At 39.0% G+C, this 13,092-nt stretch overlaps 1 protein-coding gene across 1 annotated transcript; it reads left to right on the top strand.

Annotated features, from left to right (window-relative positions):
- The first annotated feature begins 626 nt into the window (after positions 1 to 626).
- LOC108701781 (tyrosine-protein kinase Srms) lies at positions 627 to 10,019 on the top strand. Its single transcript, XM_018236805.1, has 8 exons — positions 627 to 907; positions 1,598 to 1,719; positions 3,081 to 3,244; positions 7,255 to 7,396; positions 7,666 to 7,824; positions 8,185 to 8,366; positions 8,753 to 8,909; positions 9,838 to 10,019. Exons 1-8 carry the CDS (start codon positions 627 to 629, stop codon positions 10,017 to 10,019), a joined length of 1,389 nt encoding a protein of 462 aa, XP_018092294.1.
- The last annotated feature ends 3,073 nt before the right edge of the window (positions 10,020 to 13,092 follow it).

The following is a 13,092-nucleotide window of genomic DNA, read 5'->3' as shown; positions in this document are numbered from 1 at the left end:
AACAATAAGCTATACCCTCATACTGTACTGTACTGTACTGTCTGTTAAAGTAAATATAACTTCCCCCAATTTAAATGACTCTAAAGCAGATAAGAAGATGAGGAGTTAAAATGTCCACTAGTGGATGTCATAAGAGATATAATATTTTTTTATGGGGGGCTTCACAAACAGACCCTACTGTACAATAAACAAGTCAATTCCCAAGAATTCATGATACATATACACAGTCCCACAGAGCTTTCAGTAAATAAATAACAGAAATTCATTTTCTTATCTGAAACCTTGGGACCACTCTTTTTCAGGAAAAGGATATCATTGTGATGTAGAGAAGCAGGTTGGGTCACATTTCTGACACACCTCCAATTGGAGGAACATGAGGAACTTCAGCCCCGGCTTTCTATTTGTGCAGCCAATGAGGAAGTTCTGTAGGTAAAAAATAACTTTCTACTCTCTCTCTGTGTGTTTCAAAGTATAGAACCCATTGAATCAGCTGCAAGGAGGCTCATTCTGGAGGTACCTAGTTCTCTCTGGCTGATGGTGGCCAGGACTTTTTGCAGAAGAACTTTCCCTGCATCATGGAGTCCTTCCTAAGGAAACGGCTAAATTGTATGAATTGCCTTTGGGACATGATCTGGCCTCCTCCAAGCACCAATGACAGTATATTTGTTATCACGCCTCAGAGCAGTTTCATCTCCACAACAGACACAGTCAGAGTCCTGTATAGTTTTAATGCCCGGAGTACAAATGAGCTGACAATTAAACAGGGTGAAGTCTTGTGTAAGTTGAGTGATGAAGGTGACTACATCATGGCCAGAAAACTAACAGGCAGTATGGAAAGTGGGTTAGTTCCAAGATCCTACGTGACTCAGTCCAGTCTTCCAGATGGTCACTACTCCATCCAGGAACCGTGAGTATATGAATTGCAGCACAGCGGATGTGTTTGAGGCATGTGAAGGATGGGGCAGATTTATTTGCAGATTTGATTTGCTGCCTAAAGGCAAAGGGGTGCAAACATATTTCAACTGTTTATGCCATGCTTCCGTTTAAATAATGCCACCAATCAGTGGTTACAGTCTTTTAAGCACTGTTACTTCATCTGCCTACCGCTGCTAATTCCTTATACAGCCAAGTATTCCCTTAATCTACAGTTACTCTTCCTGCTGCCAATTCTCCTCCATCTACAACCAAATATTGAACCCTCCTTCTTCATTCTAATTCCCCTCCATCTGCAGCCAACTATCCTGCTCTCCTTTGTGCTGATTTTTCCTATCCCCCCTACAACAGTGATGTCCAAACTATGGGGCTCAGCTTGAAGACCAATTAGGATGAGATTGGGGGATAATGTCCATTTGCACCCTTAGATATACCTGAAAGCCCACCTTAAAGGTCTAGTAATAAGATTCATTGATACCTGTCCTTGTATAGCTATATATATTGCTTTCCTTTATGCAGCTAATTTCTCTAGCTCTGCAACCAAATTTACTGCTCTCCTTCCTTTCGGAGAATCATAGGAGTTGTAGCAGTGAGTCAGTAAGTTAGAAACCCAAGCCTTCTGTATGATCATGTGAAATTTTCTCTCTCATTGTTGTTATTACAGTTGGTACTTTGAAGTGGCAAACCGCAATGAAGCTGAAAGACTGCTCATGAGTCCTCCGAATGCCCATGGCTCATTCCTTGTGCGCCCAAGTGATAGAATCCCTGGGCAGTACTCACTATCTGGTGCGTTATTTCTCTCTCTGTGGGAAAAAGAATGTGAAATTAAAGGACCTTTTTTTTAACCCAGTGAGAAATAAAACTGCAGCAAAACTCCCATAAAAACCCATTCCTGCATTTCTACATACTGGTCACTTTGATTTATTATAAAATACATGTGTAAATTCTGCTGTTATTCTTGTGTGGTCACTTTATAGTTCAATCTGAGCTTTTACAGACAGGGATATTCAGTATTGTTTTGCTTAAGCCCACCTTTAAGGTCTAGTAATGAGATTCATTGTTCACTTACCCCGTGTACCCATTCTTTCTTTTACACCCCAAAAACTACAACAAGGCTGAAGAGTATAGAGGGACTAGTGGAGTTCGTATCTGATGTGCAGCTTTAATTAGGGCATATACATGAGTGCTATTAGCCCCTACATGCAGTTGGGGTGTGACGAGCTCACATTGCAGCCTTATTCTTTACAATGCGGGTGTGGGTGGTAATGCAAATATCCCTTCTCCTGGTGCCCTCAGATGTAAAAAGATGCACTGAAATGCCTAAGCCTCATCTGGGATTGATCCAACTTCACCCACCATTTAGAGGGGAAGTTCACCCTAGAATTACTGTATAAAAATATATTTTTTTCCATTATTTATATAGCCCTGACATATTTAAGCCGTGCTTTATAGAGATAATACATCAATTTCATCAGTCACGGCACCAGTAGAACTTATAGTCTAAAGTCCATATCCCACATTAGGGTCAATTTTATTCAAAATAGGACTTGGCATTTCAAGTACACAGAGGCCTAAATAGCCCCCCAGCCCAATAAATAGTGACTGTCTATGGCATCTAACATCAGCTCCTCTGTTATCTGCCAGAATCCACATATTGCCAGTCCAGGTCTGAAACCAAAGTACCAGGAGGAAACCCACATGGGGAGACAATACACACTCTTGCAGATCAGTTAGTATTAAACCCTTGGTCTTAGCTGTGCAAACAAGCAAAGTCTTCCCTCTGCACTAGGTTACTACATATAATATATATATAGTACAATTAAGACATTGATATGTTGAGATAACCTCCACCTTCTTTCCGTCTGTTTACCTACCCTTCTATCTGCTGCTTTGTAAACTGAAATGTAAGTGACACAAATCATAAAGCATATTCACCATGAGACTAGATCTCTGATTATTCTTTACTATCTATCTTTCTAATTATATCTCTTATCCTATATAAGTCAGCTCTGTTTGGTCATTTGCAGTAAGGCTGAAAACGGCAAAGAGCCCTACTGGCTGCTATGTGGTCCTACCTGAGTAAAACTGATGTGAATTCCAATCCCGCTAAGACTGACTTTTTTTTACTTTGTGTTTTCCATATACAGTGCGCAATGAGAACAAAGTCACCCACTTCCGTATCAGTGTCAGTGCCATGGGCAAGTTTTATATTCAGAATGAAAGATTATTTGCCTCCATTGAAGAACTCATCAGCTTCTATAAAGTAAACTGGAAAGTCATCAAAAGTCCGTTGGCCCAGGCTTGTGTCTCGGTGCGTATTGGTTCTTACTCCAGAAACTAATGTGTATTTATATATAAAGTTTTCCAGAAATATGTATTTCATTTACATCAATATCTTTTACAAGGGAGTTGCCTCGTACTCATGTGTCTATTTCCATTTTGGCAAAATGCTCATCAGTCCTACTCTGATTTGTTAAAGAAGCTATGGAGGCATTTTATTGCCAATAGATTAGCTGCAATAGTGCAAGCTAGAATGCTATATTTATTCTGTATAATGTTTTAATATACCTGAGTAAAAAGCTCAAGAAGCTCTCTGTTTGTTTAGGATAGCAGCTGCAGTATTAGCTTGGAGTGACATCGGTTCCTGCCCGAATCTCTCCCTGCTCACTTATAGCTCTGGGCTCATATTACAGCAGAGAAGGGGGGGAGAGGAGCAAACTGAGCATGCTCAGGCCCGGGGCAAGGAGGTTTAAGCTGAAAACAGGAAGTCTGATACAGAAGCCCATGAGTACACAATAGAAGGAAAGAAATGCAGTGTTTCTTTTGACAGAGGACTCAGAGCAGCATTACTTTGAGGGTTTACTGGTATATTTAGGTGGACCTTTCTGATGATAAGGCTTACTTAGTTTTAACCTTTCATTCTCCTTTAAAGGAGAACTATCACGAAAATTAAAATTGAATGTAAGCTTCCTCATACTGAAATAGGAAACTTTCTAAATACAATTAGTTAAAAATTCTGTACCGTTTCTGAAATAATCAAGTTTATCTTTACTATTCCTCTCTCAGTATCTGTTTCTCCTCATTCTGTCTTCATTCAGGAGTTGGGTGTCAGATGAATGATCCCATATATCTTATAGGGAGGCTCATTTTGCCTAGAAGATGTAGAGCTCACTCTATTAAGATTACCAGACATCCTGTCTCTCTACACGCAGAATTTGTGCAAAAGGCAGTTATTTTGTTAGATTTTGCTTGTACTGGAATTAGTTACTTGAGTGAGCTCTAATACATCTGGTAGGAGAAGATATATTATATCTAACTGTCAATGGATATCTGACACCCAACTGCTGCATGAAGAGAGAATGAAGCAAAACAGATGCTGAGAGAGGGATAGTGAAGATAAACTTTATTATTTCAGAAACGATGCAGAATATTTAATTGATTGTATTTAGAAAGTGTCTTATTTCAGTATGAGGAAGCTTATATAAAATTTAAATTTTTGCGATAGTCTTTAAGATATCTACAGTTATGCTTAGCACTAGCACAATTGTCAGGATACATGATAGTATGAGTTACCCTTATCTAAAATCTTCATTTAGAGTACTGCTACCTGGGGTAGTCTGCATCTAATTAAGTCATGTAAAGAGGAGGAAATAGGAGGAAGATTAATAGATGTGCCCCAGATCTCATAAAAAGATTATACTCTATAAGGTCAGATGACTGAAGCCCTGCATATCTAAATATTGCCAGCATATACAAGTTATATGCTGTATAATGTTATATATTTTTCGTGTAGTCGCAGAAGTAAATGTTTGTGTCTTATGTACATAGCTATGTGCAATATATCTAGAGGAGCTGCATTTATAAATCTCTTTTGTAGTCAATTGTGCAGTTGGTAGCTGTATTATTTATGAAGCCAGGGGGACAGAACATCTCAAATCTCATCTAGACAAAATTACAAGTGGATCCCAATATTTCTTTAAGAATAGGATCAGTATGAAGTACAGGTATGGGACTTGTTATCCAGAATACTCCAGATAACAGCTCTTTCAGTAATTTGGCAACTTAAGTGTACTAGAAAATCATGTAAACATTTAGAGGCAGATTTGAATTTTCACATTTTTTTAATGGTCAAAACTGTCAAATTCGACTAGGGAATTATCCAAACTCGACTGAAGTTTTTTTAAAAAATTCAAATTCAATTTTCGAGATTTATTATACTCTGGCCCATTAAAACTTTGAATTTGACTATTCGCTATTAAAACCTGCCGAATTACCGTATAAGTCAATGGGAGAGGTCCAGGGATCAATGTGGTGATGTTTGTAGCCTTCCTGACATTCAAGTTTTTATGTGAAAAAACTTGAATCGAGTTTTATATAATTTGAACCTAATTTCGATTTGGGTGTTCAAATTCATTCCAGTTTTAAAATTCAATTTTTTTAAAAATAAATTTCCCCCAGTCAAATTTCGAATTCAAGCAAATTTAAGGGATTTTAAAATAACTCGAAATTTTACCCTTGATATATGTGCCTCTAATTAATCCCAATAACATTAAATAAACCCAATAGACAAAGTGAGATGACAGAAAAGCATGCGACTGCATTACGGCAACCATGCTGATACAAGGACCTGAGTATGCACAAACAAGTGACCCCACTGAGAGAAAAGACTTGTGACAGTACTGCACTTTGGTGTCCCCTATACGGACTGGCAGCCTACAGGAAGCTCTGTTTGGCAATATACCTGTTTTTTATGCAACAAAAGCCACTGGTTGGGGATCCCTTCACTAAATAATGAATTTTAAATCTAGGCTTGGTGGGGTCATCCTTTCACATCTTCAATGGCAAAAAGGGTGTGGTTAATGAAGTGTACACAATTGGATTGAAGAGAGAATAGAAATATTTAAAAGAACAGGAGCCATGCACAATATGAATGTCATTGGATTGATGTTGATATCCTAAATTACCAACGATTTTGTGGATCAAAACATTTTGCAAGTGAGATCGGATGGACAGAGCCTGAAGGACTGGCAACCAGTTTGTATTTAATTCCCATACTATGATTTTGGTTTAAAGATATAGGAGAGACATTGGGGCCCATTTACTCAGCTCGAGTGAAGGAATAGAGGAAAAATAGTTCGAATTTCGAATGTTTTTTATGGCTACTTCGACCATCGAATAGGCTACTTCGACCTTCGACTACGACCTTCGACTTCGAATCGAACAATTCGAACTAAAAATCGTCTATTCGATAGTCGAAGTACTGTCTCTTTAAAAAATTCTTCGACCCCCTAGTTCGCCACCTAAAACCTACCGAGGCCAATGTTAGCCTACGGGGACCTTCCTAACAATTTTCTGATCGAAGGAATATCCTTCGATCGATGGATTAAAATCCTTTGAATCGTTCGTTTCAAAGGATTTAATCAGCGTCGGACTGGTACACCAGGGGCCCCCCAAAAATCGCAGACCAGGGGCCCACCATAAAACCTTAGACCAGGGGCCCACTCTCAGTACTAATATTCTTCCTCTCCTCATTCAACCTCTATTCTCCTAGTCTCTTTTCCTTACACACTATAATCTATTATTTCATCTATTTAGCCTCTTTGTTCTCATAGAAATAGGGAATGGCCATGAAATAGGCCAAAGTTTAGCAGCATGAGGGGCCACTGACACCTGGGCCCACCGGGAGTTTTCCTGGTATCCCAGTCCAACACTGAATTTAATCGTTCGATCGTACGATTATTCCTTCGATCGTTCGATCGTAGGAACATCGGTAAATCCTTCGACTTCGATATTGAAGGATTTTACTTCGACGGTCGAATATCGAGGGTTAATTAACCCTCGATATTCGACCCTAGGTAAATGTGCCCCATTGTGTACATACTGTTCCAGTACTTCTAAGGAGAAGAATAAAAAAGGGAGACGAACCAATGAGTATAATAGGGCAGATTTACATATGGTCGAATATCGAGGGTTAACTAACATTGACTTCGGTAGGTTTTAGGTGGCAAAGTAGGTGGTCGAAGTTTTTTTTAAAGAGACAGTACTTCGACTATCGAATGGTGGAATAGTCAAACGATTTTTAGTTCGAATCGTTCGATTCGAAGTTGAAGTCGTAGTTGAAGGTCGAAGTAGCCAATTCGATGGTCGAAGTAGCCAAAAAAATCATTCAAAATTCGAAGTTTTTTTTATTCTATTCCTTCACTCGAACGAAGTAAATGGCCCAACTTGTATGTAGGATCCAGAGTAGACTTGCAAGGATAGGTTTGATGAGAGTTGTGCTTGAATGAAGTAATATGTATATAAATAATGATGTTCTTGTAGGTTGTCTGTCAAATAGACGAGTGGGAAAGACCACACAGTGAGTTTAAGCTGGTAAAGGAACTAGGATCAGGGAATTTTGGAGTAGTTTGGGAAGGCCTCTGGAATGACAAATATGAAGTTGCCATAAAGACCTTGAAACAAGGTTAGTGCTTGGACTAATACATTTCTTGTCTTTCTACATCTTTTTGGATTACCAAGTGAAAAGAGTAGTATTTATCTACTAAAAAAAGGAAAGCTGTCAACTGTGTGATGTCCCTTGACCCCCTTTAAAAATTGGGAACAGTTTAACAATTTAAAAAAAAAATGTGGATGTGAGATTTTGAGTGCAGTATAAGTTCAGTACTATTGATGTATTTCAGTACAATAAGCATCTTTGGGGTCATAATATTTGTGCGATTCTCGATCTTGCAGACAACATCAATGAGAGTGATTTTAAAAAGGAGGTTGAAGTTCTCAAGGGCTTGTGTCATAGGAACCTGATCAAACTTTATGCAGTTTGCTCAATTGAAGACCCGGTCTATATAGTCACTGAGCTCATGTCTAAAGGAAGCCTCCTGCAGTTCTTGAGAGGTCAGTAGAAACACTCATTTTCCTCTAATAGGATAATATGACTTTTGTGTTCTGTCTATTTCTTTATTCTATAGACAGTAATGTACTTTAAGAGATCCTGAAAAAATGATTCTATATTGCAAATAAAAATTGTCACGCGTCAAAATTATTCGGGCGCCCATTGACTTTAATGTATTTCGACCAAATAGTCGCGCATATTGATGCTTGCATCAAAATTGACCAGTGTCAAAATAATTTTGACGCCCATTTCGAAGCCGTTTCGCGAATTTCGCAGTAAATTCACCCATCACTAAAGAAGACATGTTAGGTATCATGGTGCCACAATAGACCTTCCTAACTTTCAGTTTTCTGCCTGTGCAGGTGATGAAGGACATAATTTAAACAACGCTAAGTTCATGCACATCATCTCTCAAGTGGCAGATGGGATGGCATATCTTGAGAACATACATCTAGTGCATCGAGACTTGGCCGCTCGCAATGTGCTTGTGGGGGAGGAACTGTTGTGCAAAATTGCGGATTTTGGGTTAGCCAGACTACTTAAGGTCAGTCACCGTAGCCTCAGCCAAGCATAGTTGGGGCTACTGTCCACATCTGAAGAACCTAAAGGCAAACTACATTGTTTTCTGCTCAGTTGTACTTAGTATAAAACTTTATTATTCTATACTTTCTGATACTGTCTAGTAGAAAACAAACACAAGCCCCAAGTTACATCAGCACATGTTCCTTAGCCAAATGTGTCTTCTTGTAAGGGAATTTGGAGTCACAAAAAGTAATTAGAAGACATGAAGCTATAATCGGACTAACTAAACAAAATTGGTGAAAACGAAAGCCAGCTAAGTCATCACACAAATGTATTTTTATTACTATATATATTATTATGATATTTTCTAGCAACCTACCTAATTCATTTATTGTGTCAACTTTTTAGGATGATTATTACTTAGTGCAATGCAACAAGAACATACCAATTAGATGGACAGCCCCCGAGGCACTGACACATTGCAAATACTCCACAAAGTCAGACGTCTGGTCGTATGGCATTGTTTTATATGAAGTCTTCATGTTGGGGCAGCAGCCCTACCAAGGTGAGCATCAAAAGACAAAAGGAACCATTGTATTAACTCTTAAATCTTATCCTACGATCTACTTTTGGGGGGGGGGAAGATGAGCTTGTTGGTTACATGGTAGATCTTTCTTGTTTCTGAATTTCTATGTTTCTCCATATGGCTTTGCATATGGTAGAATATAACCATCAAAAAACAGCTTAATGGAGAAGGAATCTCTGGGATTGTTCACAGGGGTCTGTCTTGCATCGAAGTAATGGTACACAGGACAAGGAAACATTCATTCCAATCTTCTTCCATGCAAATATATTTTGCATTGGTGCCCATAGGTGATTTCACAAGGATGACAAAAGCAGGAGAGAACTAAAGTTGCCTAGGGCTGGCAGGGTTTGTTGGGGTGGGGCCTGCCTTGGTCACACATTTGTGTTAGCATGGCACTGTATTGATCTTCCATTTGTTTTTGTTTTTTTTTTTGCTTTAGATGTTCAACTCTGGGGCATTCAAATCTGAGTGATTTAGCAGTCACTCCATATGTCCCCACAAGTGGCCTTCAGGCTGGGAACCCTCATAACAAGGTTACAAATATATAGAAACACTGGGGTAATAGTCACCCTGCTATAGGGTACCCATGGCACAAATAGACACTTGCCCCAAATGTCACCCTAACTGGCCTTCAGACTGGGAAGTCTTAGCTCATAACAAGGTTACAAATATATATAAACATTGGGGTAACAGTCACCCTGCTATAGTTCAAGGAGTTCCCAGGGCACAAATAAGCTCTCACCCCTAATGTTACCACAATTTAGGTTGGGTCTCATTGGCTCATAAAACAAGGTTACACCGATTTGCAGATGTCAGCTGTGGATTCCAATGGTATTAACGAACCTCGATGATTATATAAATGCAACTGAAATTTTCATACTGCTGATTTCTATGCAAATTTCCACAGGAATGAATAACAATGACACGCTCGATAAGGTCAGATCGGGACACAGGCTTCCAAAGCCAGATCGATGTAGTAGAGCTATTTATAGCGTGATGATGGAATGTTGGGCGGAAAACCCTAAACAAAGACCAAGCTTCTACGAAATTGTGGAGAAACTAACTGCCATCCAGCGTCGCGTCCGATGACAATCATGGCATCTCTAAGTGGACGGCAATCTTTATTAAAAAGCAGTATTTGCACTTCATCCAGGAAAAAAATGACGTTAGTCTAGATTAAGTGAATACGAGAGCCTTGAAGAGCCTTGAAGATAAGGGAAGTAATGAAAGTTCTCTTCTTAGTCACTTCTTGGTCACAGTATTGGCACAACCTTCTAGTGAAAGAACAAATATAAAAAAGTGATGTTGAACTATTATCACTGTCACTTTATGCTAAGGCACATTTCTTATAAACCAGGGGTGGTTTTATTATGATTTTGATTTGCTCCGACAAAAGGGCACTGTCAAGACATCAGTAACTGGGTTTTTTTAGGGTTCCATTGGATGATTTCACTGTAAGCTTGAGCTTCTTGTCCATTTATACATAAAGCTGGTGCCATCCATTTATCGATATGGGGGCTTATGGATAAATGTTAAATGGCAACTGAACCTCGGTCATTCTATAGATGTGCCATTTTGTTCTGCAAACTCTTCATCTTTGTAGTGTAAGCTCTTTTGGGCACAAGGGAAACCTGCACTTAACACATACCTCCCAAATGTCCCATTTTTAGAGGGACAGTCCCTCTTTTGACAGCTCAACCTGCAGTCCCTCATTAGTACCTTTGGCAGAGAGACCAGAACAGCCACAGCAGCAGATAAGATACTTTGTAACAATTTTTGAGATAAGCAAATAAGTAATTGTAACAATATAAGATAACAGGTCCCTTGGGAAATGTTAGACTCACAGCTTAAAGGGCAATTCTCCTTCATTAGCAAAACTGTTATAACTGAAAAAAACACAGAAATATGTTCAAACTTTCATAACCTGGCAAATTTTGTAAAATGAACATGGTAATCAGGGGGTGTGGCAACAAAAATGGGCGTGGTCAAAAATTCTCCATGCTACGCACGCCAACTTTTTTGTCTCTCTTTTTATTTCCAAAATGTTGGGAGGTATATTATTAACATCGTAAGTAATTATTTAGTTAAGTGATTCCAGTTTCCTCTGAACCCTAAAACCCTTGTACATCCAAATAATAAACAATGTGGGGGTATTCCATGGGCTGCCCACATACAGCCACTGCCTGTATGGAAGACTGCCAAATGCACTACATATAGAGCAAGTGCACTCTATTGTAAAGGTGCAATGAGCTGTGCCATAGGGTGCTTTAAATTGCATAAAGGTTGCAGAGTAGGGCTGGCTGCACAGTCCAAGACTGGTACATGGAAAACAGGCATATTTACAAATACAAAATTGCACATATTTAACTGCTTTCACAAAGATATTTGCATTTGTACATATGCCTCATACCAAAATGGCAGTTGCTCTGAATAAGGTGCCAGCTGTAGAGTACAGAGAGAGCAATAACCCACAGACAAATAGACAGCGATTTGCTTTCAGTGGGCAATAGAAGGTTTGACACTTACACACCACGTTGGCCCTTATTTTTCACTCAACCTCAAACTCTATAAATGAAGCCGCTAGTATTTTAAACCATTTGTTGACTGAAATATGCATATATTTTGCTACCAATGAATGAATAAATTGTTTGCTTCCTCCAAATTCTGTGAGACTGACAAGCAGATTGTTTGAAAAATATATGTTTTTCAATTAAAATGTATTATTTGTAAAGTGGGATGTCTTGTTTATTCCTCCTCATTGTGACAACTGACCTGTTGGCTTAGGCTAAAACCCAGTAGGAGAATGGCTTACTGGGGAGTTCTATGTGCATCACATGGGAATGGAATGCAGTGTAAAATGAAAGGGATAGAAATATTACACAAGTCACTATTGTGGTTCTACCCACCGTCCAATAGGCAAGGGGAAGCTAATCAGGCCAAAACTCGTCTTATTAAAAGATCACGTGAAATGACTAATTATGTGTTATGGCACTAATAAAAACTAAAAAAAACACCTTAACCCATAAATAACAAATTGGAACAAACCGAGGGGAAGAGCTGAGAGGAAGAAAAGCGGAACAAACACACAATAAATATATATTTGGGCAATTCTTGCTAATTCAGTAGAGCAACACTCAGTGTCCAATATAAAGGCAATATAATAAATATCTGTAGAAATAAGTCAAATCAACTGGATTTGCTGTGTTTTTTCCTTGAAAACGTTTCACCAGTCATCCAACTGGCTTTCTCAATCCAGAATAATTTGTGAATAAAATCTTTTGGGAATATTTACTCTGGAATGTTGCTCTAATCAGCATAATCTGTTTATTATAATCCGCAATGATGTCATGAAGTTAGGCGTTGATTGTATTAGCATGATTGGAGGTTTGAGGTGTTATTAAACCTTCTAGAGGTGCCAAAACAGCATTGTATTTGCCCTGGAAGGTTTAATAACACCTCAAAGCTCCAATCATGCTAATACAATCAATACCTAACTTCATGACATCCTATCTGATTATAATAAACTGATTATGCTGATTGGAGCAACATTCCAGAGGATATATTCCCGAAAGATCTTATTTAGAAGTTATTCTGAAAAAGCCAATTGCATGACTTCAAGAATATACACAGCAAGTCCAGTTAGATATACCATGATCTGGATGAATGAGAATCTTCACAAACAAATATAATAAATAAGCAATAAAGTCCTTCAAACCTGGCTTCTCTCTTACCAGGTTATAATAAATGTCTGTGTTCTCTGCCCCAGGTGCCTAACAAGAGTGTGCGGGCCCCCCCACCAAAAACATTTTTGGAGGACCCGGCTCACATAAGTGCACCTGCTCAAGTCACATAAGTGGTAACCACCTTTGCTGCGTTCGCTCAGATGCGAGCGTGTCAATTAAAAGAAAGAAGAAATCGATGAGGAAGGGAATTTGAACGCTATAGTCGGGGGCTCTCCTTTTCACGGGGCCCCCCTGTGACCATGGGGTCTGCTTTCACTATAGTTTTGCCATTGCTCACCCCATTATAGAACATCAAAGCAATAACCTGGAAAGGCCCACTAGCAAATTGCAATCTCACCCAGGCAATAGTTATTGCTATTATGTTCAAGGCCACCATCAAGGAGGCACAGGGTGGCTGCACTTCCTGGATTAGCTGGGTC

Source organism: Xenopus laevis, chromosome 9_10L (assembly GCF_017654675.1).
Source record: "Xenopus laevis strain J_2021 chromosome 9_10L, Xenopus_laevis_v10.1, whole genome shotgun sequence".
NCBI classification, from domain to species: Eukaryota; Metazoa; Chordata; class Amphibia; order Anura; family Pipidae; genus Xenopus; species Xenopus laevis.
Note: the sequence above shows the minus strand (reverse complement) of the source record. Positions and strands in the feature narration are given on the sequence as shown.

What these genes read in the sequence shown, in the direction of transcription:
- LOC108701781 (XM_018236805.1), top strand. Translation starts at nt 627, where the DNA reads ATGATCTGGCCTCCTCCAAGCACCAATGACAGTATATTTGTTATCACG. An exon ending in CACTACTCCATCCAGGAACC is followed by an intron (nt 908 to 1,597) that starts GTGAGTATATGA and finishes TTGTTATTACAG; the next exon opens with TTGGTACTTTGAAGTGGCAA. An exon ending in CATAAAGACCTTGAAACAAG is followed by an intron (nt 7,397 to 7,665) that starts GTTAGTGCTTGG and finishes TCGATCTTGCAG; the next exon opens with ACAACATCAATGAGAGTGAT.